The 24,354-nt window shown below is 36.7% G+C and overlaps 1 protein-coding gene across 1 annotated transcript; it reads right to left on the bottom strand.

Moving 5' to 3' along the window:
- Positions 1–2,113: 2,113 nt before the first annotated feature.
- LOC141679565 (uncharacterized) lies at positions 2,114–3,698 on the bottom strand. The gene is made up of 6 exons (XM_074486033.1): positions 3,673–3,698; positions 3,379–3,552; positions 2,674–2,781; positions 2,493–2,562; positions 2,308–2,406; positions 2,114–2,209 (listed from the first exon to the last, which is right to left on the bottom strand). The coding sequence occupies exons 1-6, from the start codon at positions 3,696–3,698 to the stop codon at positions 2,114–2,116; spliced, it is 573 nt and encodes a 190-aa protein (XP_074342134.1).
- Between the last annotated feature and the right edge of the window lie 20,656 nt (positions 3,699–24,354).

The following is a 24,354-nucleotide window of genomic DNA, read 5'->3' as shown; positions in this document are numbered from 1 at the left end:
AGTTAATCCTACATAAAAAAATTTAATTATTAATTAGCCCAAATACGTTTTTTTTTTCAAATCTGAAGCAAGACTTATTACTAGACCATAATTTAAAATCAAGATTTAATTACTTTCTAATTAATATTACTTTTTTGAGTTAGGAAATAGAGAGATCATATCATATCGTTGATGTACGCCGAAAAGGGAGTTAGTCGGTGGCGATGTTGTATCATATCATTGATATTGCAGAGAAAACCGGCTTGTACTTGGCTGTGTTGGATGCATACATGTGCGCATATATCTATGGCACAAATACCTTAGCTAACGCATTTAAAGAATGCTCACCTGTTTGGTTATTTTGGGTACACATTTCGCTCGTAATTATTTTCGCCACCGTTTATTTTAACTATGATATTTAGCGATTTCATCATAAATTATGCATGTGTCTTAAACGAGCTTTCAACGTACTAAACGAATATCACACAAAAATTACAGATGTTAATCTCGGAACAATAATTGTTAACTTAATTTTTTAAATAACTCGAAAATAATCGAAATTCCTACATGCAAAATGAATACATCACACAAAAATAGAGGATGCTAATCTCAAAACAATTATTGATAACTTAATATTTTGAAAACTCGAAAACAATCCAAAATCAATGAAAATTTTATATCTATTCTAGAAAATGCCCGTGTCTCGCACGGGTTTAAACCTAGTTATTTTTAACATATTGAGAGTATAATATGTGTCCTAATTTATAAATAAAAGGGTTTTGGTTTCGAATTATCTTTAAAATATTGCGAGTAGGATATGCATCATCATAATTTATAAAGGAGAGGCATTTGGATTTATAAAGTAAGATTATAATTTTTATCTAAATAATAATAATATTTTATTAGTATTCACTACAACATTTTTGCAATCATACAACTGTTTTTTTCGTTGTCTAACATGTAGAGTTTCCGTTGTCTATCCAACACTCGTGTGATCGAAGGTTGGACAACGATTGATATTGTAGTTGTAATAAGGGAGATTCAACAACAATATTTAACACTGGTTACAATCTGGATAACACAACGGTTGTTTTAGAAAAACTATTTTTGGAACCTTTTTAACATGACAGTTTTCTTAGTAATAAACAACGGTTTATTTACGTTGAGAAAGTTCTAAATTTTCTTTCCAATTTTAAATATCTTTTTCAGACAACAGTTATTTTATCCATCTATTGTTTATATAAGAGAAGAACAACAGTTATTTTCAAAGGCAATAATATAAGTTTCTTTTAGACAACAGTTTTAGGGTGATGTTATAATGCAAAAGAGATAACGGCTAACTTTTCGGGAACCATTGAAGAAACCTTTGTAACACAACAGTTTTACTAAGTAATAGACAACGGGGAGTCAACGGGGAGTCAATGGCAAGAAAAAGTTCAAAAGCAATTCCTTTATTATTCAAGCAATGGTTTGTTTAAAGCAACAGTTGTGTAAAATCTTTTAAACCAATTTTTTTTATATTGTGTTCTAATTCATGTCTTCATAGTTCAAACAACAGTTAATAACTAACTGGTATTATTGAATTGTTGTTTAGACAATGGCTTATATTTTGACATAATTATGTACTTGAGGTAACCGTTGTCCGAAAATGATACAATGCTTCCTTAGTTTTAAAAAACCATTATCTTTTTAGGTATAAGCATTTTGCATATCAATTTCATATTTAATTAAAACCAGCTGCATAAAAAATCATAAAATCTAGGCACCTGCCAAATCAAAAACAATTCCATACCATCAAATAAATACCAAACACAACACCAACACAAAATCTAGGCCCCTGCCAAAACAAAACCAATTCACTACCATACCATAATCCATACCATACCATAATCCATCCGTTTGACAATCCAAAACAACCAGATCTACATACCAAACTACCAGCAATCCATCGAACATAAAATCATTATCGCAATCTACTTATCACCAACTACATACATAAAACATCAAATTTACGATAAGTTCAAGCGAGCCTACTTGTCAACATACGATAAGTTCAAACAAGTCTACTTGTCACCAACTATATACATAAAATATCTAGTTTACGATAAGTTCAAAAGAAAAGAAAGGCGAGGACCTAGCTTGCACAATCTTTCATAAAATATTTTACAAACTCAACCCTGATCTCGTTGATGTCATCCTCAGTGTAAACCAGGTTTGATCTACGCAACAACTGAAAGATCATCCAAAATTTTGTATAAGTAACATGTTCTGCCCTTATAAGAGTAAATACAAAGTGGATGAAAAGGCCCAAAGATAGTCAATTGTCACCTTATTAGCAAAATCCAGCTCCTTATCATGAATGATTTCCATCATGTATCGTATCACAAACAGGCCACAATCCTTGTTCCCGGTCTGCACTGGAACTCCCTAAAATATCAAACAAAAATTCATTTAAAATATCCAGTCGCCTTTAATAACATAATTAATATATGATCAGAAAAATAAATAAATACCGCCATGTTCTCCCACAATACTTCCTTCTTCGGAACCTTTTTCAAACCCTCCTTGTACATTTTAATGGCACTGCAACCTAAACAATATATATCAAAACATAAAATAACCACTGCAAATAATGGTCGAACAAGATTTACAAGTCAAGACTTAATAATCAAATTTTACAACGTGAACTCTTACTTGTCGACAACATCCACCCATTCTCCATTTGCAATTCGGCGTTTAAGAGGATCCATATAGTAGACTACCTCTGCGTCTGGGTTGACAACTGTCAAGGTCCAGTAGTTCCTACGAAAAATAAACAGAGGTGCTTGTTAAATAGTAAAGCCTAAATTTGATGCTTTTTTGTCAACCTAACAACTCAAATATCATCAAAAAAAATTACATTTCTATTGAATTAAAATCAACCTAAAAATTATTTAACCTCACTAATTGTGAAAAATAATCCAAAATGTGATACTAGTAGAGTGTAATTTACTGTAATAAACATGATCAGGTATAACATCAAAAATTGAAGGCTCATACTGATAAAATTTAAATTCCGGTTAATAAATCAACTTTAAAATTGAACCTATACAATTATCATCAAATTTGAACTTCAAATATTACGAGGTTGAACTATGCAATTGCCCCCGTCTTAGAAACAAACCTAACATCTAGTAACAAAATCAATTAAATACTGTCAAGGCATTTGATTACTTTTATATTAACTTCAAAACTGTCAAGGCATTTGATTACGTTTATACTAAACCAATGCAATTAATATAAATTTCAACAACAAATATTATCGAGTTTAACTATACAATTGAACCCATTTCTTAAAAATAAAAACTGGCAAGGCTTAACAACTTAAGCTTAATAGCTTGGGATAGTATAAATACTTACACATCATTGTATGGCAGGAGAAAATGTTGCCCTTTCCTAGAATCTTTAAATCTTGTACACAATTCATGCGACCTCTGCACTGCACTGCCATATCCAATGGCACGGATTGTGCCCGGATCTACAAAGCTAATTATATTGACCGTCTTATGCTTCTTCACATATTCATTCAAGAAGCTATAAATTAAATTAAGCAGTCCTTAGTAAAGATTGTCATATTTATTCCAAGGCTATATACTCCGAAAAAAACTTTGAATGAAAAGCTTACTGAATAAAAAGGCAAATGATAGAGCCGACCATTTCACCTCCAGAGCACACTGCATGTATATCAGATAAGAACATGATTTGCTTCTTTATAAAGCCAAATGCTTCTTTGCCTAGCTCAAAAGAAATTGTTCAGCCACCACTCAAGGCTTCCTTTTCCCATGTCCACAAATGTTTCATTGCAGAAGGATAATTCAGACCAATCTGAACAACAAGCTCTGGTTCAGCATCTTCAATTAATTTATACGTCTTCTTCATTTTCTTAGAATGGGATTTCTTGGTTTTCTAAAACAATTGCAAATCAAAATAATTAAAAAAATAGACTGAACAAACACATAGTACATATATTAACTATACTAAAAGAGTATTATGACCTTGGCGGCCAAAACATGAGAAGTACTGCTATTGTTTCCTGCAATTATCATGTTTCTCGGCCATGCAATAAAAGTTCCTATGGTTTCTTGAACAGTCCAAATTTCATCCCCGATAGGGAAGGGAATCTTAGCATCTCCTTGAATGACTTTAGTGATAGACACCCTTGCGTTCTTTTCTCCAAGACTTACTTCATGGATAGTCTTCTCATGTCCTTCTGGAACGCGTACTTCATCAATTATTGCACAAGCAACAATGTTGATCAACGATCCAATAGCCAATCGGCATACACAACTACCCGAAAAATCCACTTTCATTTCCTCAACAGCCCTTCCATTATCATCCTCACCCGCCACCTTTTTACTATCCTCAAGCTCCACCTCTAAATCCACAAACAAATTATCTATCAATGTCACATTTTTATGAACACCTACATCCACATCCACATCAACATCAACCCCACCCTTAGAGTGACAGCTTGCCTGCTGGGAATTTGGTTTCGGACTACCATTATGTTGTACACCATTTTTCGATGAATTGTATTTTTCAAATTTAGCAGCCCAAAATGCATCTCTCTCTTTAATAATTTTTGGAGTTTCCTCTACCATGTACTTTTGAATTGCCTCACGTACCCTTTCTTCCACTGTCCTCGCTTTCTTTTTCTCGGAAGATCAAAATAAACCGACTGCTTCACATGAATTCCCTGACCACGTACTTTGCCTCCGTGTTCAGGCTTACCGAGCGCCATTGTTAACACATCATTAGTACCGTCAACTTTAAGTTTTCCTTCCTTAACCTCTTCCTTCATCATTTTCTACAAAATTTTCAATAACATTTTTTACCATAAGCACATACATCCTTTAAGCACATTCATCCTTTAAGTAAAATATTACACAACTAACACCAATTTGTTTTTACTAGTTATAAGCACATTCATCCTTTAATATATTTAATATAATAGATTCAATTGCAAGCACAAGAGACAACTTAGTTTACTTGGTGGTACAGGGGACCTAGTAAGTACATTCATTAACAAACTAATCCAAGGATAAAAAATATTAAAATAAAATATTAACCAACACATAATACAAAATCTAGACATTTAATATTATGAACCAATTTTCAATGTAAACATGTGTATTTGACTCTCTTATTGAACAGGGGATTATTAAAATATATAATTAATTACTAATATTAAATATGATACAATCAACATGCTACTAGCAGTAAATGCATACAAACAAATCCTAAGTTAAACTAGAGACCAGTAATTTGAATTATACATTGTAATAGAAAAAAATAAACTATAGATTTATAGGCTTCATTTGTATATAATTTATTAAAATTTAACTTTTGAAACTTCAATTCTTTATTAAAAAATAAACAAACATGTGCATCAAATAAAATGGAAAATTATATTAATAACTTACAATTTCCTTAGCTTTTTTTGCAACTTCATCATTTAAAAAATTACCATCTTCGTCCATCCTTGCTAGGATCCAAGTGTCCGACCGATCTACTTCCTCTACATCTGGATGAGATTCAGTCTACATTTACATGTAAAGGATCACCTTAGTAATAACATAAACATGCTTGTAAAATTAATATGAAGCAAAAAATATGCATGTTGTTTCATTATCACTAACACATTCATTCTCGAGATTAGCATAATCTTTTCGAGACATTCGATGTGGATGTAAAATTTAACTGTCTCAATTCCCGGGCAATTGCACCAAAGTTTCGAGTTCCTTCTTTCTTGTTGTTCTTTATGAATTTTCTTCATAAAAAGAAGCAATAAGGTTAGAAGATCATAAGTAAGTAAATATTAAAATGAATAAAGCTAAGTAGAAATATACCTGAAACTCAGGTGACGTGCGATTAGCAACAAATATGTCCTAGTGTGATTTTTCTATAAAAGTAAAATCTGCAGGAGGATGTGCAAAAAATTGAGGTTGATCCAGATAAGGAAGAATATAGTACTTGGTCAGCCGACATTTAAATTCCCTCCATTTTGCCCCGGCCGATCTGAATACCAACCTTTTTGCAGACTTAGGTACAACATAAGCCATTTACGTACATATACCCATAAATTTAAAGTTAAAAGGTGCTATTTAATGAAGAACAAATAATAAAAATAAAAGTTAAAATGATGGAAGTTATTTATATTCATTTTACCTGTACACAGTCCCAAATTTTTATCTTTGTCTCTTTAGGAACACATTTCCAAGAATCATGCCAGATCGGGGTTTTGGTTCTTGCCAAAACTCCAATATATAATTACATCTCTTTACCTTCTTCACCATATGGCTCTCCTTTTTTATTAAAAGACAAAGTAAGTTTGATCCCTCGGATCTTGCATTTCACAATTCGGTGCATCATTACACAGCCTCGCTTCAATAGTTTTAGTCCTTGAGTATTGTCCGGTTTGGTAACAGCTTTTTCTCATTTTCTTTTCTTTGACATTTTCTGTTGTAAGTTTTCAGAAATGGCCTTCTTCATAGTTTTTGGGGGAGAACTCAATGGAGTGGAGGTCTCGCTGTTCGTGGACTTTGTCTTTCTTAAAGCCCTTAGCACACTCATTGTCCTTGGCTGGGGTGAAGATCGTGTCTTTTTGAACCCATTCCTGTGAGACGCTTTCTTTTTCAAATTTCCCTTGTCTGCCTTGGTCTTCTTCTTAGGAGTATCCATAACCTATAAAGTACACAAATAAAGAATAAGTACAACATTAACATGACAGTAAACTCAATAAAACTCAAAGACATTACAGGTAAAAGAACCTAAAAAGAACAAAAGAATAACTATCTGAGATATCTTAACTTTCCAACTTAAAAGCGTATTATAATTTTACATAAAATGATGTTGTGTCACACTTTTACAGCCTAAACTAACCAGAGATATACACAAACAAACATTTAACCAACAATAAAATCTAGCTTATAATCGTACAACTTACGGCATGTAAACAAAGATAAATTATCCATTCATTATTGGATAGTAGCACATGGCACATTCAACTAACTAATCGACTGCAGAGTTATAACAAACAAACCAGTAATTTCATTTCAAAAATTAATAGAATCACGAAACAAATAACAAGAAATTAGCACAGTTACAAGATATGAAACAAAAATTAGCACCCTGTTAATATTCATTTAGAACAAAAAACAAGAGAATAGCAGGAAACAGGGGTTTCATCATGAGACAATTACAGTTTAGAACCAGGGGTTTCATCATCAACACTCAACACTCCACAATTGCATGCAAAATTTACATAATAAAACAAAGCAAAGACACTCCACAATACCATCAAACATTGCATGCAACATTCCACAAAGCAAAGACACTCCACAATACCATAAACATTGCATGCAACATTTAAATCTCATAAGACATTGAGTTAAAAATAAAAAACCCCAACATATCTTTAGATCTACACTCCACAAACATCATCACTGAGCTTAAATCAAAATTAAAAAAAAACCCAAATAAATTGAAGAGGGTTTTAGAGTTCTAAAATAAATCAAAACCCTAAATAAATTGAATAGCATTTTAGAAACTTATTAAAAACATGTAAAAATCAAAAACCCCCAAATATAGATTAGGGCTTTATGGTCTCTAATTGAATTAGAAACATACCAGTATAATCGAATGGAAGAAGAGGAAGAAGATTGTGTGTAGAAGAGGAAGAAGATTGTGTGAAGAAAATCACCGTGAAGAGGAGTAACTGATGGGGAAGAAGTGTGTTGGGGAGTTATGTCGTGGAGTAACTGATGAGGAAGAAGTGTGTTAGGGAGTAAAGTTTTTGGGGGCATATTTTGGGGGGATACTAAAAATAAAGGGAGGAGATGAAATTTAAAAGAGAGGGAAAATGAAAAAAAATTCAGTTCAAACCAACGGCCTAGATTCAGATCTGGTTTAATCCAACGATCAACAAAATCTGTTATTATTTAATTTTTTTAAAACCTAAAAATCAAAAATTAAAATATATATAAATTATCCATATATTTGGAGATATAGCAACTGTTGTAAGATCAACTATCACATAACAGTTCTTACAGGAAACCGTTATCGTATGCTATATTATTTAAATAGTAGTTGGGTAACAGTTTCTTACATAAACCGTTGTCTCATATATTTTCCAACAACAGTTTTTTTGTCTTAAACCTTTGTCTATAATCTAAAACAAAAATAAGAATACTCTACAGTAAAACTTTTAATTTTTAAATGTTCGATGTTTGCGAGTGCACATATGTTGATAAAACATTTGACGTTATCCATAAAAGTTAAATTTTTGGTACCTTAAAAGTTCGATAATCTGATTCGAACACTTCGATCATATCACTATAAACAAATAATAATAATAATTAAGGATATTACTATAAACAAACGTAGATTATGCTAACAGAGACGTTTATGAACAAACATTTATTAAACAAATATTAATTAAGGATATTAAGTTTCTCTTTGTAAAATTTTAAAATAATTAAAGATGGAGTTGTAACTAGGGTGGAGCGCGGTTTGGTTCGGGACATTTTTTGGCCAAAACCGAAACTAAAACCGTATGCCCTTAATTTTAAAATTTAATAATTATAAGTTGAACTTACGACTTATAAGCTGATAAGTTGAATGTTAGTAACGACGTACTTTGTTCTGAACATATTTTGATTTTTCCTTCTTCATCAACTTTATTTTATAAAGTTAAGTTTCAAGATGTCAATCTAATCAAAATTCATTAATTTTAATTAGATGTTGAATTGTTGAATTATAATTTTAGTGAAAATAAATGTAAAGCTATTTTATTGAAAGATGAAAAAGACCTTTATTCATAAGAAAAAAGATTTACTATCGTTGGGATCTGATCATCATATTCATATTCGAAGCACATCCATATGTTTGGATCATTGAAAGGGTGATTTAAACATCTGTACAATTGGATCGTCGAAAATATTTACAAATTTAGAAAATATAGATAAATAGGGGATATCAACTCCAAAAAGTCGAACTTATTGCTAGTGAGTTATATATAACAGTTTACAAAACAACTATTTAATCTAGTGTTGGGCAATAGTTTTTCAAAAACACCATTGTGTAAAATAATATATAGTTCAGAACTCCCAATTGCCGATACGATCAAGTTGTAAAAATAAATAACAGAATAAAAATAATTAGATGATTTATTTACTGATCGTTTAACACTAATAATATAAAAAATATTGAATTTGAAAATGATAATAAAGACATTCTAAACGATTCAAATTACACCAATATCTATAAAAGAACAACTTCACAATTTTTCGTGTAATATAACTTTGATATTTTTATTACCGACATACTATTTCGTTAAAATAATTTGTGATTATTTATTTTTTAATAAATTATATAATTTATTCCTTTATATTAATTTATTCAAATACATATAAAATCCAAATTATTGTAGTCCTAGAAAATAAATGAATTAATATTATTCAAAATATTTTAATTTATGAGCCATGTAATTCTTATATAACAATTTAGTTGAAACTTAAACATATTATTAATTACTTTTTATTTCAGACATATATTTGTTAAGATATATATCTTTCGGAACAAGAACACATTTATTTACTTGGTAGTTAGGTCGTTCATCCAAGTCTATGTGCTCTCAAATCTATAATACTCCCAAATCTATGCTCAAATTCGTGCTTATACTCACAAATCTATGCTCAAATTTGTGCTCATACCCTCAAGTCCTCAAATCTAGATATCAAATCCATGTCACGTCAAGTATCCAAGACATCAAGAACTCGGGTTTTAAATTTCTTTTCACACTTGAACAGGTAAGTACAGTCTTTTATGAAGTCAGGTTATATATGTACTCTCTTTTGAATTCATTTTGATGAATTCATTTTTTTGTGATTCTGAACTAGGGTTCATATTGATTTGGGGGAAATATAAAGACTTCACAATTCATTTTTAAGAAGCTATAAGGACAGGTAAGTACTTTAATTTATGAATTTGGGTTATATAAGTCCTCTGTTTTGAATTCATTTTGATGCTTTTTTTACTTCAATTAGGGTTCAGTTATAAAGATTTTGGGGAAATATAAAGATTTCATAATTTAGTCTGAATTTGAGGTTCTATTCAGACTTTTAAAAGATGGATAGGTCATGGTTAAAAGCGGATAGAAGAACAAAAGAGTTCAAAATAGGAGTGGAAGATTTGTTAATATTTGTATTTGTGAATGGGTATAATGCAGAAAAAATCAGTTGTCCATGTGTAAACTGCGCACATAGTAAATCATGGAGAGCGCAGATAGTTAAAAACCATCTTTTTCAAAATGGTATTGATCAAACTTATACACGTTGGATATGGCACAAGGAGAATAATTCTGTAGAAAACCGACACTTCGGAATCTATCAATCAAGGCACCTCAGGATTGGGTGAACGTGAAGAGGACGATGACGATGATATATCTTCTGATGAAAGTTCTGAAAAAACCGACACTTTTGATTTCATCAACCATGTTAAAGGTGAACATCAACCTCTTTATCTTGGATGTGAGAGGTACACTAAGATGAAAGCTCTGGTCCAGTTATACAACTTGAAAGTGAAGCATGGTATGTCTGATTCATGCTTTAGTGATATTCTATTATTACTTGGCTCTTTACTTCCGAAAGGCAACAACATCCCTTCTTCTTTCAATGAAGCAAAGAAAACCTTATGTGTATTAGGAATGGGGTATGAAAAGATACACGCATGTCCGAATAATTTTCTCTTATACCGTGACGATTTAGATGAAAAACAGACTACTTGTCGCGTATGTAAGGCCTCTAGATGTAAATTGAACAAAAAAGGAGATGAACTTGAAGGGGTCCCTGCTAAAGTTCTATGATATTTCCCGCTGATACCAAGATTACGAAATTTATTCAATACACCTCACATTGCAAAGGACATGATGTGACATGACACCGAGCGACAAAAGGATGGTAAAATGAGGCATCCAGCTGATCCAAAAACATGGAAGGATGTCGACCAAAAATGGCCTGATTTTGCATCAGAGACTAGGAACCTTCAATTAGCTTTATCTTCCGATGGTTTCAATCCTTTTCAGGGAAACCGTACTGATTACTCAAGCTGGCCTGTTTTGCTATCAATTTATAACCTTCATCCATGGCTTTGTATGAAGAGAAGGTATATTATGCTCTGCTTGTTAATATCTGGACCGACTAAGCCTGTAAATGATATCGACGTGTTCCTTCAACAACTAATAGAAGATCTGCAAGAGTTGTGGCGTGGGAAACAAATGTACGACGCTTATAAGAAAGAGTCTTTCAATGTTAGGGGCATTTTATTATGGACAATAAGTGATTATCCTGCCTTAGGGAACTTGTCAGGAAATGTTATTACAGGGTATAATGCGTGTACTATTTGTATTGATGAAACAAAAGCTACTAGGATGGTTAATTACCGTAAGACGGTGATTATGAGGCATCGAAGATGGTTACCCCGTAATCATCCTTATAGAAGGCAGAAATCAGCTTTTGATAACACTGTGGAGAAGGGGGTCACCCCTGTTCCATTAATTGGAGATGAGGTTTTTCAAAGAGTACAACATTTAAGGGCCCATGTATTTGGAAAGAAACAACGGCAACCACGATGGAAGAAAGGTGAACCTCGACCTGTTTGGAAAAAGGTTTCAATATTCTTCCAACTTGAATATTGGGAATTTTTGTCGGTTAGGCATGTTCTCGATGTGATGCACATCGAGAAAAATATATGCGAAGCCCTGCTTGGAACTTTACTAAATATTCCGGGGAAGACAAAAGATAAGGAATCTGTCTGTCTTGATATGGCTGAAATGGAAATAAGAACGGAGCTGAGACCAAAGACTCTTGGAAAGAAAGAAAAGGTACCGTTGGCATCATGGAACTTAACGCATGCAGAAAAAAAAATAGTTTGCTCATCATTTCTTAAAATGAAGTTGGCAGATGGATTTTGTTCAAATATCAAGAATCTTGTAAACATGGAAAATCTTCGGCTTGTTGGAATGAAATCTCATGATTGTCACACGATATTGCATCATTTGCTTCCAATCTCAATTCAATCAGTACTACAAAAACAAGTCAGGTGCACAATTATTAGGTTTTGCCTTTTCTTTAAGGCAATTTGCAGTAAAGTGATCGATGTAGACAAGTTGGAAAAAATGCAGAGTGAGTTAGTGGAAAGATTGTGCCAGCTTGAAAAGCACTTTCCCCCTTCATTCTTTGATGTGATGATCCATCTCTCAGTTCATCTCGTGAGAGAGGTTAAACTTTGTGGGGCAATATTCCTTCATTGGATGTATCCCTTCGAGAGATATCTGAAATCATTTAAAGCATATGTACGGAACCCGGCTCATCCCGAATGGTGTATTGCTGAGGCATACGTTGCCGAAGAGGCGGTGGAGTGTTTGGTGAATTTTGAAAAATCTACCGTAGGAGTGTCACAAAATTCAAAGCATGAGCAGAATGCAAGACCTCTATCTGGTGCGACATTGATAAAGCCGAGCGATGAGGACTTGCATCTAGCACATTTGCGTTGTCTCCAAAATACAACTGACATTAGACCATATTTTAAGTAAGTTAGTGACATTTAAGTGTGTGTTATTTCATTTTTTTTGCACTTTGATTAATATACTAAAGAAAGTGATTTTTCTTGCAGCGAGCATATGACATCTTTGATGACAAGATACCAACAACATGAAAATGATGAAGTCTGGCTTAAAAACAAGCAAAATGCAGAATTTCACAAATGGTTCAGGAAAAAGGTATGATTGTTATTTGAATAAAAACATCATAAATAGGCGTAGCTAATATTTTTCTGGTAAATGTATTTGTTATTTGTTTATTCAAGCAAACATGATTTTTTTTATAGAAAATAGTATTTTGTTTTAAATTTGATAATGATGGTTAAAAAATGAAACAAAGGAATTTGATAATATCCAGGAACACATTTAGTCTCAGAATTAATTTTAATATGAAAATATAATTAATATTTATCAATTTGTTTTAAATAGAATGAATCAGAATTGTTGGATGACCATAACAACATACCTGAGGAGATAAGGTGGATTGCTGAACGGCCCAGCAAGAATGTCCCTACATTTAGCGGATATAGAATCAATGGTGTTACGTTTAGCACCAAGGAGCATGATGACACTCGACAAGTTCAGTGTAGTGGTGTATGTGTCGTTGTATATACAATGCTTGTACAGGGTAAGGAGAAGAATATTGAACATACTTCACAGACCGACTATGGAGTTATAACAAGTATATGAGAGTTGGACTATAACAAATTTAGAGTCCCAATATTTTGTTGTAATTAGGTAGATATGAACTGTGATATCCCGTATTTTCAGAATTATTATTATTAATATTTGAATATGTTTATGTGATTTTCTGATTTAGAAGGAATAAAATGGTGGATATTTTATTCCTATTTGACGAGTTTGTGTTATTAAATGGTAATGTGCTAATTGTTAAGTGTTATATCGATCCTTATTAATTTCTGAAAATATTTATTTATATGTATTATTTTCAAAAGTTTATTTGAAAACCGATCATTTTATTGATATCGGTAAATTGGGTTCGTTTAGTAATATTAGGGATTGGATGGATATTTTGTCTGCTATGTGTTGTATGTAATATTAATTGTGTGGGACTCAATAGTGATTGAGGATTATTTGTATTTTTAATTACTGAGTCTTATCGTTTTGTTTTTGTCTTTAAAAGTGATTTTATAGAAAATTTAATTTTATAAATATTTATATTATCTTTAAAATTATTTTTATGACTTTATAATTACAACAATTATTTTTGGGATTTTATAAAATTTAGAAATCAATATTTCATCAATTATTTAGCCCTGTATGATTTTCTGATTTCATTTATTTTTAAAATCCGTATTTAATTCCAAAGTTCTTCAAAAATTACGAAACTCATATTTATTGAAGTTGGGAATATTCCGGAAATTTTAAAATTATTTTGGGAATTTTTGGGATTAATTTTACCTGCGCGTTGATTCGTTTAATTGATAAAAGCGGGTATAAATTTTGTTTCAAAAATTATTTTAAAATTACAAAATTTATGTTTTTATAAACTTCGGGATATTTTTAACATTTTAAGACTATTTTCGTGATTTTCTGAATTTGTTTCAAGTACAGCTCGGTTCGTTAAATCGTAAAATGCGGGTACGTTGCGTGATTCAAAAATATTTTTAAAATTATGAAAATTTTATTTTACTAATTTTTATTTATTTTGGAAATTTTAAAATTATTTTAATAATTTGTGGATTATTTTTACATGCAAGTTGGTTCGTTAAACAACGTAATGCGGGACAGAAATGTGCGGCATTATCGTTAGTACATGTCAAAATTTTATGCTTTTGGTCTATGCTTGGCAACAACTTATTTATTAAAAATAAATTAAAAAAAAAAGTATCAGATAATTAATCTACCCACCCCACCCTGTCCCCCTTACCCCCGGCGCCTATTCCCTCCCCCTTATTCTTTTTCACCTCTGCCCCCCCCCATTCTCTACCTCTCTGTCTACTCTCTCCCCTATGTCTCTTTTTCCTCGTATATTTATATACTTTTAATTTTCAAAAAAATTAATATCTTACAAACTGTTCATCCAAATTTCAATTATTATATATATAAACGATCAGCGCTTCGATACCTACGCATAGGTATATATATTGCAAGGTTTTGAGGATAAATTTTGCGGAGCATATTTTACGTTTTAATTTAATTTTGGGGCGTAGAAAAAGAGTTTGGAGGCGGTGATTACTACACATGACATCTCAGCGTGTATATGTCTATGGCTATTAATTTCGGATTTTTCTGGAGATATTTTCCGGACATCAGATTTTCTCTTCGGGTTGATCAAAATTTATTTTGGGTAACTGTTATGGATTAAAAACTAATATATATAATTGCTGTATTTAGTACTAAGGAACGTGAGCTCAAGGCCTTTAATGGCTGCTCTCGTGTTTCGTAGCTTAATTTTGCCTTTACGAGATGCCTACGTATCTCTGTGAATTAGAGAATCAAGCCAAAAAACGTAGTGCTGATTTGTGGGGTAAGACCCATTATATAGATGTTGGTGGTCCTTGAATTGAACTTGGTATAGGAGACTTGGTAGCCAAGTCTCAGAATTAGAATGGACTTTAGAGTCCTATATAGTTGGAAACTGATTCCTTATCCTTCTAGGTCCCTTAGAGGCTAATCTGCAAGGATTTATGTCCTTATCGGGACTCTTCTCAATAGCTGATTTTTTCCTTTATTAATTAATTATGAAATTAATTAATATTCAGGGTTTTTGGGTCTTCTTTGTTCCATCAGGCCTGATCTGGTCCATCAAGCCCGATCAATGTGTTGACCTTTTTGGTTTGAATGTCATACATCTTCTTATTGGGCCTACCAGTCCAAATCATGTATAATTACTGTGATATTTAATTACACAATCAGGATTTATTAATCCCTATCATTTGCCCCCCAACTTTTGGGAAACCGTATAAGATTCCGCAAAAGTTAAGTTCGTTCATTCCCTTTCAGGGTATCGTTTTGCGTAAAGTGTGGAGTGACCTACACGTTTACAATGATTTGCCTTGAACTTTCGACCTAGATCTAGGTCGAAAACTTACCCCTCTTTTCAATTCCTGGTCTTGAACATTTCGACTAGGATTTCGACCAGGATTCTAGTCGATGTTTCGACCTGAATCCTATTCGAAAATTCTCTGTTTCTCATGCTTCCTGGTCGAAGGATTTCGACTAGGATTCACGACCTGGTTTTCGACCAGGATCCTAGTCGATGTCGACCTGGGTTTTAGTCTAGGTTTTAAACCCCATTCTTGAAAAATACTTGGTTAATTTCGACCTCATTCCTGGTCGAAGCTTCGACCTCAATCCAGTCCTGTTATTTCCGTTATTTTTGTGTGTCTAGTCAAAAAATTTTGGGCAGGATTCACGACCTGGAATTCGACCTGAATCCTGGTCTTTTTTACTCGTTATTTTCAGGTGCCTGCTCGAAATGTTTCGGGCAGGATTCACGACCTGGGGTTCGACCTGTATTCTGGTCTTTTTTACCCGTTATTTTCGGGTGCCTGCTCGAAAGATTTCGGGCAGGATTCACGACCTGGGATTCGACCTAAATTCTGGTCTTCCACTAGCTAACTTCATTGGGCCTTACAACTTTTAGGGCTACAATTTAGGTTATTACCTTTTCCAAATCCTAATTGGATTTGGGCCTAGCCTTCTTATTGGGCCTTAAATCTTACTAGGCCTCTTTATTGGGCCTTAAATCTTACTGGGCCTCTTTATTGATTTGGAATTCTCTAGAATTCCTTGGAATTATTCTGGAATATTCCTTTTTTCTGGGCTTTTTTCTTTGGGCCTCTTTCCTTAATGGGCTTTCGTCCCTTCAACTTCCCTTTTCCTCTTATATAAAGGAGTAAGGAGAGGCTACTACTGCTCACTTTCTCATTTCTAAGTTTTTCTTCTTTCTCCTCCTGCTAAGTTTCTCAGAGCAATAACAGCAAGTCGGAGCTCAAAGCCTTTTTTAGGAGCGCTTCTTCAGGTAAAATCCCTCCCTTTACTTTTTGTGTCTTCTTTTTCATTATGTGCCTTTTTTTTGGATAACATGTCTATGTGCCCCCCCTTTTCAGTTGGCTGACAAGAAAATGACTCGCTTGGCCAAAATGAACATGGCTAGAAAGTCCAACGAATTCCCTATTCGATCAAGGTACACTTCTTTAATCAACATGATCAACACTCGAAGGGATGACTACCCGTCTGATGCGCATCTGGACGCGCACGACCATATTAGTGCTTTACGGGATCCCAAGGAGCTGGCAAAGTTGAGCAGCTGCTTCAAAATCAAGGAACCTTTTAAGTTGGTTCTTGTAGGTCCGGCCGATAGGGCCTACCAGTGGAAGAAGGACGCATTATGCGTCTATAGGGATACTCTAAGGGCAGGTATCAGACTTCCTTTTTCATCCGTTCATTCCTCTATTACTGGCTTATGTGGGCATCAGCCCTTGCCAACTCCCCCTAATTCTTGGAGGCTTATTCTGTGCTATCTGTCACAATGTGCCAAGCACAATGTCCCTACTTCCATTGCCATTTTCAAGAAAATTTTCCAGTTCAAAAACAGCCCTGATAAAAGTCCGGGTTGGGTTTCTCTAAACCAGCGCCCCACTATTCCCCACATTGTGAACGGGAAGTCCATCCCTGACAACAAGTTGGGGTGGAAGAAAGATTTTTTGTTCGTTGTTTGGGAGGGTGGAGATTGGGGCACCCTATTTCGGTCGTCCTTTGGGCTTGCCGTCGATGGGAGGCCAAATGATATAACTTTGTCTGAGGAGGAGGCTAGAGCTTTAAACCTCCTTACGCAAGATAATAGGACTTCCCATTCTTGGGACCTTATCCGGGAGACCGTCCTGGTAGAACGCGGCCTCTCGCCCGTCCCTAAGAAAAGTAAGTTTCCTTCCTTACCTCTTTTTTATTTCCTTCATTTTTTATTCCGCTGATTCTTCAACTTATCTCGCTTGTCGCAGAGGCTGGGAAGATTGAGGAGTCTACCAAGCCTAAAAACCTGGAGACAACCAGGATGAAGAGGGCTGGAAAGGTCTTTAAAGACCCACGCCTTGGTGACCGCTTCCCTGAGTTCCTCCTCCAAGCAATGGAACCAGGCGAGGAAGGCCCCGGCCAAGTTTTGCGCACCAAGCAGAGGCCAGGGGCCTATTTTCAACCTGCTTGGAGGATCCGGGGCAAGGATTCAATTGTTGGCAGCACGACGCTGACCAAGGAATGGTCTAAGCATTCCATCTCCCCGATGGACTATCAAGACTTTGTCCTTCAACAGGACTTAGAGGGGAATGAGCTTTTCGGAGCCCAGGCTTTGGCGACGGTACGTCCTTTTCCTATGCCCTTCATACTTGCCTTTTTACGTTTCTTTTCTCATACTTTCATTGCTTCTCTTGCAGGCTAACGCCCATTTCCAAGGGGTGATTCACCAAGCTAAGGCTTGGAAGGTTGGCCTGGAGGATGCTAAAAAGAAGTTGGAGGAGGCCAACCAGAGAATAGAGGCCCTTGAAGCTCAACTGGGCTTTTCCACTTCTGACCTGGAAACGGCCCGGGCTGAAAATGTTATTCTGAAGGCTCGGAAGGATAAAGCCTTTGACAGCTGGATGGACACCCAGGAGTTCAAGGACTTGATGGTGGAGCACGATGCCCTCCTACACCCAGTTAGCTATAAAGAAGGCTGGGATGCTGCTGTGGAGGCCATCCAAGATGATTTTCCGGAAGTCCTCGAGCAGTCCTCCTTTCCTTGCCCTGTACGAGTTCCGGAGCTTGGGGGTGTTGCTGACAAGCTTGCTGATCTGATCAAAGAAGGCCCTTTAGGGAGCCCAGGCCACAAGAGGAAAGAACTCGAGTCCAGCTCTGGGGAGGAGGAGACTTCTTCCGAAGAAGATTTTGCGCCTGCTGTGAAGAAGGTCAGGGTGGAAGAGCCTCCAACGGCTGTGCCTCATAATCTACTGTCTCCCGCATCATCCAAAGCATCCGAAGGTGGTTCTGATGGAACCTCTACGGGGACTTCTGAGGGGACGACTGAGACGTCCGAGGAGACTTCGGATAGTGGTTCCGAAGAATCCGAGCCTTCTGAGGCCTAAGTTTTTTTATGTATATCTTCTTTCTAGACAATATGTGAACTTTGTTTATGTCAGAACTTGTTACCCTTCGGGGTTATTACATATGTTGCTTTCCTTACTTGCCTCTTTCTACTTTATCTTTACAATAGTTAATATGCATTTGAACTTTAAACACCCTTAGATTGAAATAATTTCAAACTCTGTAATATGAAGTCTGGTTTTCCAAAACCTTACATAGCATGGGTTCGACCCTAATCAATAATAACTAGACAATGTAAATTCTACTGGAATATAAAATCCTACGCAAACAAAGCTTCAAGGTGCTTTTAAACCTACTTGTCATAATGACAAGTGAGAATCGTACTTCGACTATCTTACACGTAGTAAACCTTCAGGTTTTATGTGTGCCAGGTTCTCGGGACTTCAAAACCATCCATAGTCTCCAGCTTGTAGGTTCCTCTACCCTGAACGCTCTTGACTCTGTACGGCCCTTCCCAATTTGGGGCAAGTTTTCCTTTCTGTCCTACACCAGAAGCTTCCACTTTCCTTAATACCAAATCTCCTTGCTTGAAGAATCTTTCTTTAACCCTTAGGTTATAATAAAATGAAGCTTTTTTCTGGTATTCCACTATCTTTGCATGTGCTTCATCTCGCACTTCATCAATTAGATCCAGGGCTAACCTCTGCCCTTCCTCATTTTCTTCTGCATTGAAAGCCTGAATCCTTGGAGAGGAATGTGATATCTCCACAGGAACTACTGCTTCTGCCCCATATGCCAACATGAAGGGCGTCACTCATGTCGTGACTCTACAGGTAGTCCTATAGGCCTATAATATGGGAAGTATCTCATCCACCCAATTATTTCTTGACTTCTCGATCCTCTTTTTTAGTCCATCCAGGATTATTCGATTTGCTACTTCCACTTGCCCATTGGCTTTTGGGTGAGCCACAGAGGTGAACCGTAACTCAATTTCATTTTCTTCACAATACTTCTTGAATTCCTCATTGTTGAATTGTGTTCCATTGTCAGTGACGAGGATACGGGGAATTCCATATCGGCACATAATGTTTTCCCACAGGAATTGTGCAACCTGCTTAGTTGTGATCTTGGCCAAAGGTTTGGCTTCAATCCACTTGGTGAAATAATCAATGGCTACAATCAGAAACTTCCTTTGTGCCGTGGCCATGGGGAAAGGCCCCAAAATATCCATTCCCCACATAGCAAAAGGAATGGGCGAGTTGATAGAGGTCAGCATCTCGGGGGGTTCTTTAACAACAGGTGCATGCTTCTGACAGCGGTCACATTTCTTCACATATTCTTTGGCATCAGCCATCATTTCTGGCCAATAAAAGCCTAAATGAGTTATCTTATGAGCCAAAGCCCTGCTCCCAAGTGTTGTCCACCAATGCCTTCATGCACTTCTTCAAGAGCCAAGCGTGCCTCATCGGGCCTGAGACACCTTAAATAAGGAACCGTGAAAGATCTTTTGTACAGAATCCCATCTATTAAAGAGTACCTTAGTGCCTGAACAGTTAACTTTCGTGCTTCAGTTGCATCGCTTGGCAACCAACCGGTTTGAATGTGAGCCTTAATAGGATCAATCCACGACGTCTCCAGGCCTATAGGAGCCACAAGTTTAACATCTATGCTTATAGTATTCAAAATACGGAAGTACACACTTCCTGAACTTTCTTCTATCTCCGATGAAGCAAACTTTGATAACGCATCCGCCTTAGCATTTTCTTCCCTTGGAATGTGCTCAACATGGCATTCATTAAATTGGGTCATCACAGCCCTTACTAGGCGGACATACTTAGCCATCGTATCATCCCTTGCCTCAAATTCTCCCTTTACCTGGGATATGATCAGCTTCGAGTCCCTACAAACCTTTAAGTTTTTGACTCTAAGTGTTCCCGCTAGGCCAAGGCCAGCTATCAGGGCTTCATATTCTGCCTCATTGTTTGTGGTTGGGAAGTCTAGCTTCATAGCATACTCAATTAAGAACCCATCAGGGCTTTGCAAAACCAATCCTGCTCCACTGGAGTTTGTTTTTGATACTCCATCAAAATAGAGAACCCGATATTCTTTTTCCTTCTCTTTGTCCTCATTATCGACTCCCTTGTCTCATGATGTGGTATCTCCCTGCCCCCCGACTTCTTGGTTGGGTATGGTACATTCCACCACGAAGTCAGCTAGCGCCTGGGCTTTTATTGCCGTTCGCGGCTTATACTTGAGATCGAACTCTCCCAGCTCTATTGCCCACTTAATCAATCTCCCACTTGCCTTGGGACTGTGAATGATATTTCTCAGTGGCTGATTTGTTAGCACCTCAATCTGATGAGCCTGAAAGTAAGGACGCAGCTTTCTCGAAGCCATTACCAATGCTAGAGCAAATTTCTCGATAGTTGAATAATTCAATTTAGCACCATGCAGAATTTTGCTGACATAGTATACGGGTTTCTGGACATTTAGTTCCTCCTTAACCAACACTGCGCTCAAGGCACTCTCTGAAACAGCCAAGTACAAGAACAAAACCTCACTCAAAACTGGCTTGGCCAATAACGGGGCCTGTGCCATATATCGCTTCAATTCTTCGAAAGCCTTCTGATTCTCTTTGCTCCATACAAAGTCCTTAATATTTTTTAATGACTTAAAGAATGATAGGCACTTGTCTCCTGACTTGGAGATGAATCGTCCCAGCGCAGTAACCCTTCCTGTGAGCTTCTGAACATCCTTGACAGTTTTTGGTGGTTCCATGTCCAGGATTGCCTTTATTTTATCGGGGTTAGCCTCAATTCCTCTCTTTGAGACCATCAATCCCAAGAATTTTCCAGATCCTACTCCGAAAGCACACTTCGTAGGATTCAACATCATCTTGTGGTACCTCAGGACCTCAAAAGCTTCCCTCAAATGGGTTATGTGATAAGTCTTTACTAGACTCTTGACTAACATGTCATCTACATAGACTTCCATAGTCTTTCCAATAAGGTCCTTAAAAATTTTATTTACCAACCTTTGATAGGTGGCTCCTGCATTCTTAAGACCAAATGTCATAACAAGATAACAATAAACACCAAAGTCAGTGATGAATGATACCTTTGGAATGTCATCCTTATGCATTTTGATCTGGTTGTATCCGCTAAATCCATCCATGAAACTCAGCATCTCATGCCCAGCAGTGGCATCAATCAAAGTATCAGTCCTTGGCAATAAAAAACAGTCTTTAGGGCATGCATCATTCAGATCAGTGAAGTCTATACACATCCTCCACTTTCCATTAGCCTTCTTCACCATTATAGGATTTGCTAACCACTCCGGAAATTGAATCTCCTCAATGAAACCTGCCTCTAAGAGTTTTTCTACTTCCTGTTTTATAGCCTCTTGTCTTTCCGGGGCAAAATTTCTTTTCTTTTGTTTTATTGTCTTCCGGCTTGGATCCACGTTTAACTTGTGAGTAATCAGCTCCGGGTCTATGCTTGGCATATCAGCTGCTGACCATGAAAACACATCACTATTTTCTTGCAAAAATTTCACCAACTTCCCTATAAGGGGCTCCTCTAATGTGGCTCCAATGAAAGTCATCTTCTCAGGAGTCTCGGGGTCTAAAGAAACCGAAACCAAGTCTTCTGCTGGCTTTCCTCTCTTCTCGTCATTTTCTCGGATATCCATATCTTCAATAGGAAGAACTTGCCCCCCGACTCCATCTGCCCTCAACGAGGCCACATAACAGCTTCTAGCCATTTTTTTATCTCCTCTCTCTTCTCCAATCCCATTTCCGGTGGGAAACTTCATGACTGAATTGTAGGAAGAAGGGACTGCCTTGAAGGCATGTATCCCTGTTCTTCCCATGATAGCATTATAAGTTGAACTAGCCTTTACTACCACGAAATCCAACATCTGCGTTGCTTGCCTTGGTTCCGTACCTATGGTGGTTGGCAACTTGATTATCCCTTCTACAGGACATTCTACTCCAGCAAATCCATATATCGGCATGTCGGTTGGTGTCAACTGGGAGTCGTTATACCCCATCCTTAGAAAGGTGTCGTGGAGCAAGATATCCAGAGAAGCACCATTCCACAAGGACCCTCTTAACCGGGCTATTTCCTAATATCGGTGTTATGACCAGCGGGTCGTCATGAGGAAACTTTACACCCTCTAGGTCAGAATCATCAAAAGCCAATGTTACTTCTGTCCTGGCCCTCTTCAGGGCTTCTCCTACAATATGCATAACCACTCTAGTATATGCCTTTCTGGAATTTTTGGACAATCCAGCAGCAGTTGGACCTCCAAAGATCGTGTTTATCACAGGCCCTCGAGGTCGCGGCCCTCCAAAAATTGCATTTATAACCGGCCCTCTAGGTTGGGGATTCCGCCCCTGATCGTCTTGGTCCCTCCTACGATCTTCAAAGTTCTTCCTTCCATTATTATTCCTGTCCCCTCCTTCTCCAGTATACTTGTTCAATCTTCCTTTTCGAATCAAAAACTAAATTTCGTCTTTCAATTGCCTACACTCATCGGTGTCATGGCCAACATCTTTGTGAAATCTGTAACACTTGCTCTTATCTAGTTTGGAGGGATCAGCCTTCAAGGGCTTAGGCCAGCGAATATCTCTATCTTTCTCAATCTCCATCAAAATCTGGCTTCTAGGAGCATTCAGCTTAGCATATTCAGTGAACTTTTGCCCAGGTCCTCCCTTCTTGGGGGTGAATCGGAATTTTGTTCGATTCTAGGATACTTGTCCTTTGCAATATATTCTAAATCAGTTTTCCTCTTCTTGTTTCCAGTGGGCTCATTACTTACTATGGTCTTCCTCATACTTTCTTCAACCTTGATATACTTCCCTGCCCTCTCTTGGAGCTGCAACATGCTTTCAGGGGGACGTTTGGCCAAGGACATCTTGAAAAACTCATCCCTAGTTCCTTGTTGCAGTGCTATCATGGCTACCTTATCATCAAGGTCCGGGACTTTTAAAGCCTCCTTTGTGAAACGATTTAGGTAATCTCTCAAGGATTCCTTAGCTCCCTGTACAATACTCATAAGAGATGTTGAACTTTTCTCATGGACTCTCCCACTGATGAACTGTTAAATAAAAGCCTGACTTAACTCTCTGAACGATCCAATAGAGTTTGGGGGCAAGCGACTGTACCATCTTTGAGCCATACCCGACAGGGTTTGAGGGAAGGCCCGACACTTTATAGCATCATTCACGGGTTACAGCAGCAGTGCATTAGAGAATGTCCTAACATGATTAGCGGGGTCTCCCGTGCCATCATAGGCTTTGATAGTGGGCATATTGAATTTCCTTGAGATATGGGCATTCATTATCTCTTCTGTGAAAGGTGGAGTTGGATCATCAAGATCTCCAAGGGGAAGGAGATTGTTTGGGTCAGTGCTTGGGGCGACGACCCTTCTTCGTATCGGACCATCCAGGTCTATGACAGGAGGAGGATTCCTCCCTCTAGGAGGTATCTGGGGTCTGGTGGCCTGGTGAGCTTCCAAGTCACGCGTCAGCCTTTGGATCTCAGCCTCATATGCCCTGATCCTTTCCTGCACTTCCTGGGGATTCGCCCCTTGGGTGCTTCGAGGGCGTTGCCTTCCATCGACCATCGGCTCTTTTCCAGGACGTCTCCTTCTTGGGGCCACTTCATCATCCGAAGATTCGGAGTCTCTCTCAG

This window comes from Apium graveolens, chromosome 8, assembly GCF_009905375.1.
Source record: "Apium graveolens cultivar Ventura chromosome 8, ASM990537v1, whole genome shotgun sequence".
NCBI classification, from domain to species: domain Eukaryota; kingdom Viridiplantae; phylum Streptophyta; class Magnoliopsida; order Apiales; family Apiaceae; genus Apium; species Apium graveolens.
Note: the sequence above shows the minus strand (reverse complement) of the source record. Positions and strands in the feature narration are given on the sequence as shown.

Excerpts from the sequence above, each read along its gene's own strand:
- LOC141679565 (XM_074486033.1), bottom strand. The coding sequence starts at position 3,698 with ATGCAGTGTGCTCTGGAGGTGAAATG. Across the intron at positions 2,782-3,378 it reads CTCCTGCCATACAATGATGT|GAACTACTGGACCTTGACAG; the intron begins GTAAGTATTTAT and ends TATTTTTCGTAG. Across the intron at positions 2,210-2,307 it reads AGCTGGATTTTGCTAATAAG|TTGTTGCGTAGATCAAACCT; the intron begins GTGACAATTGAC and ends ATGATCTTTCAG.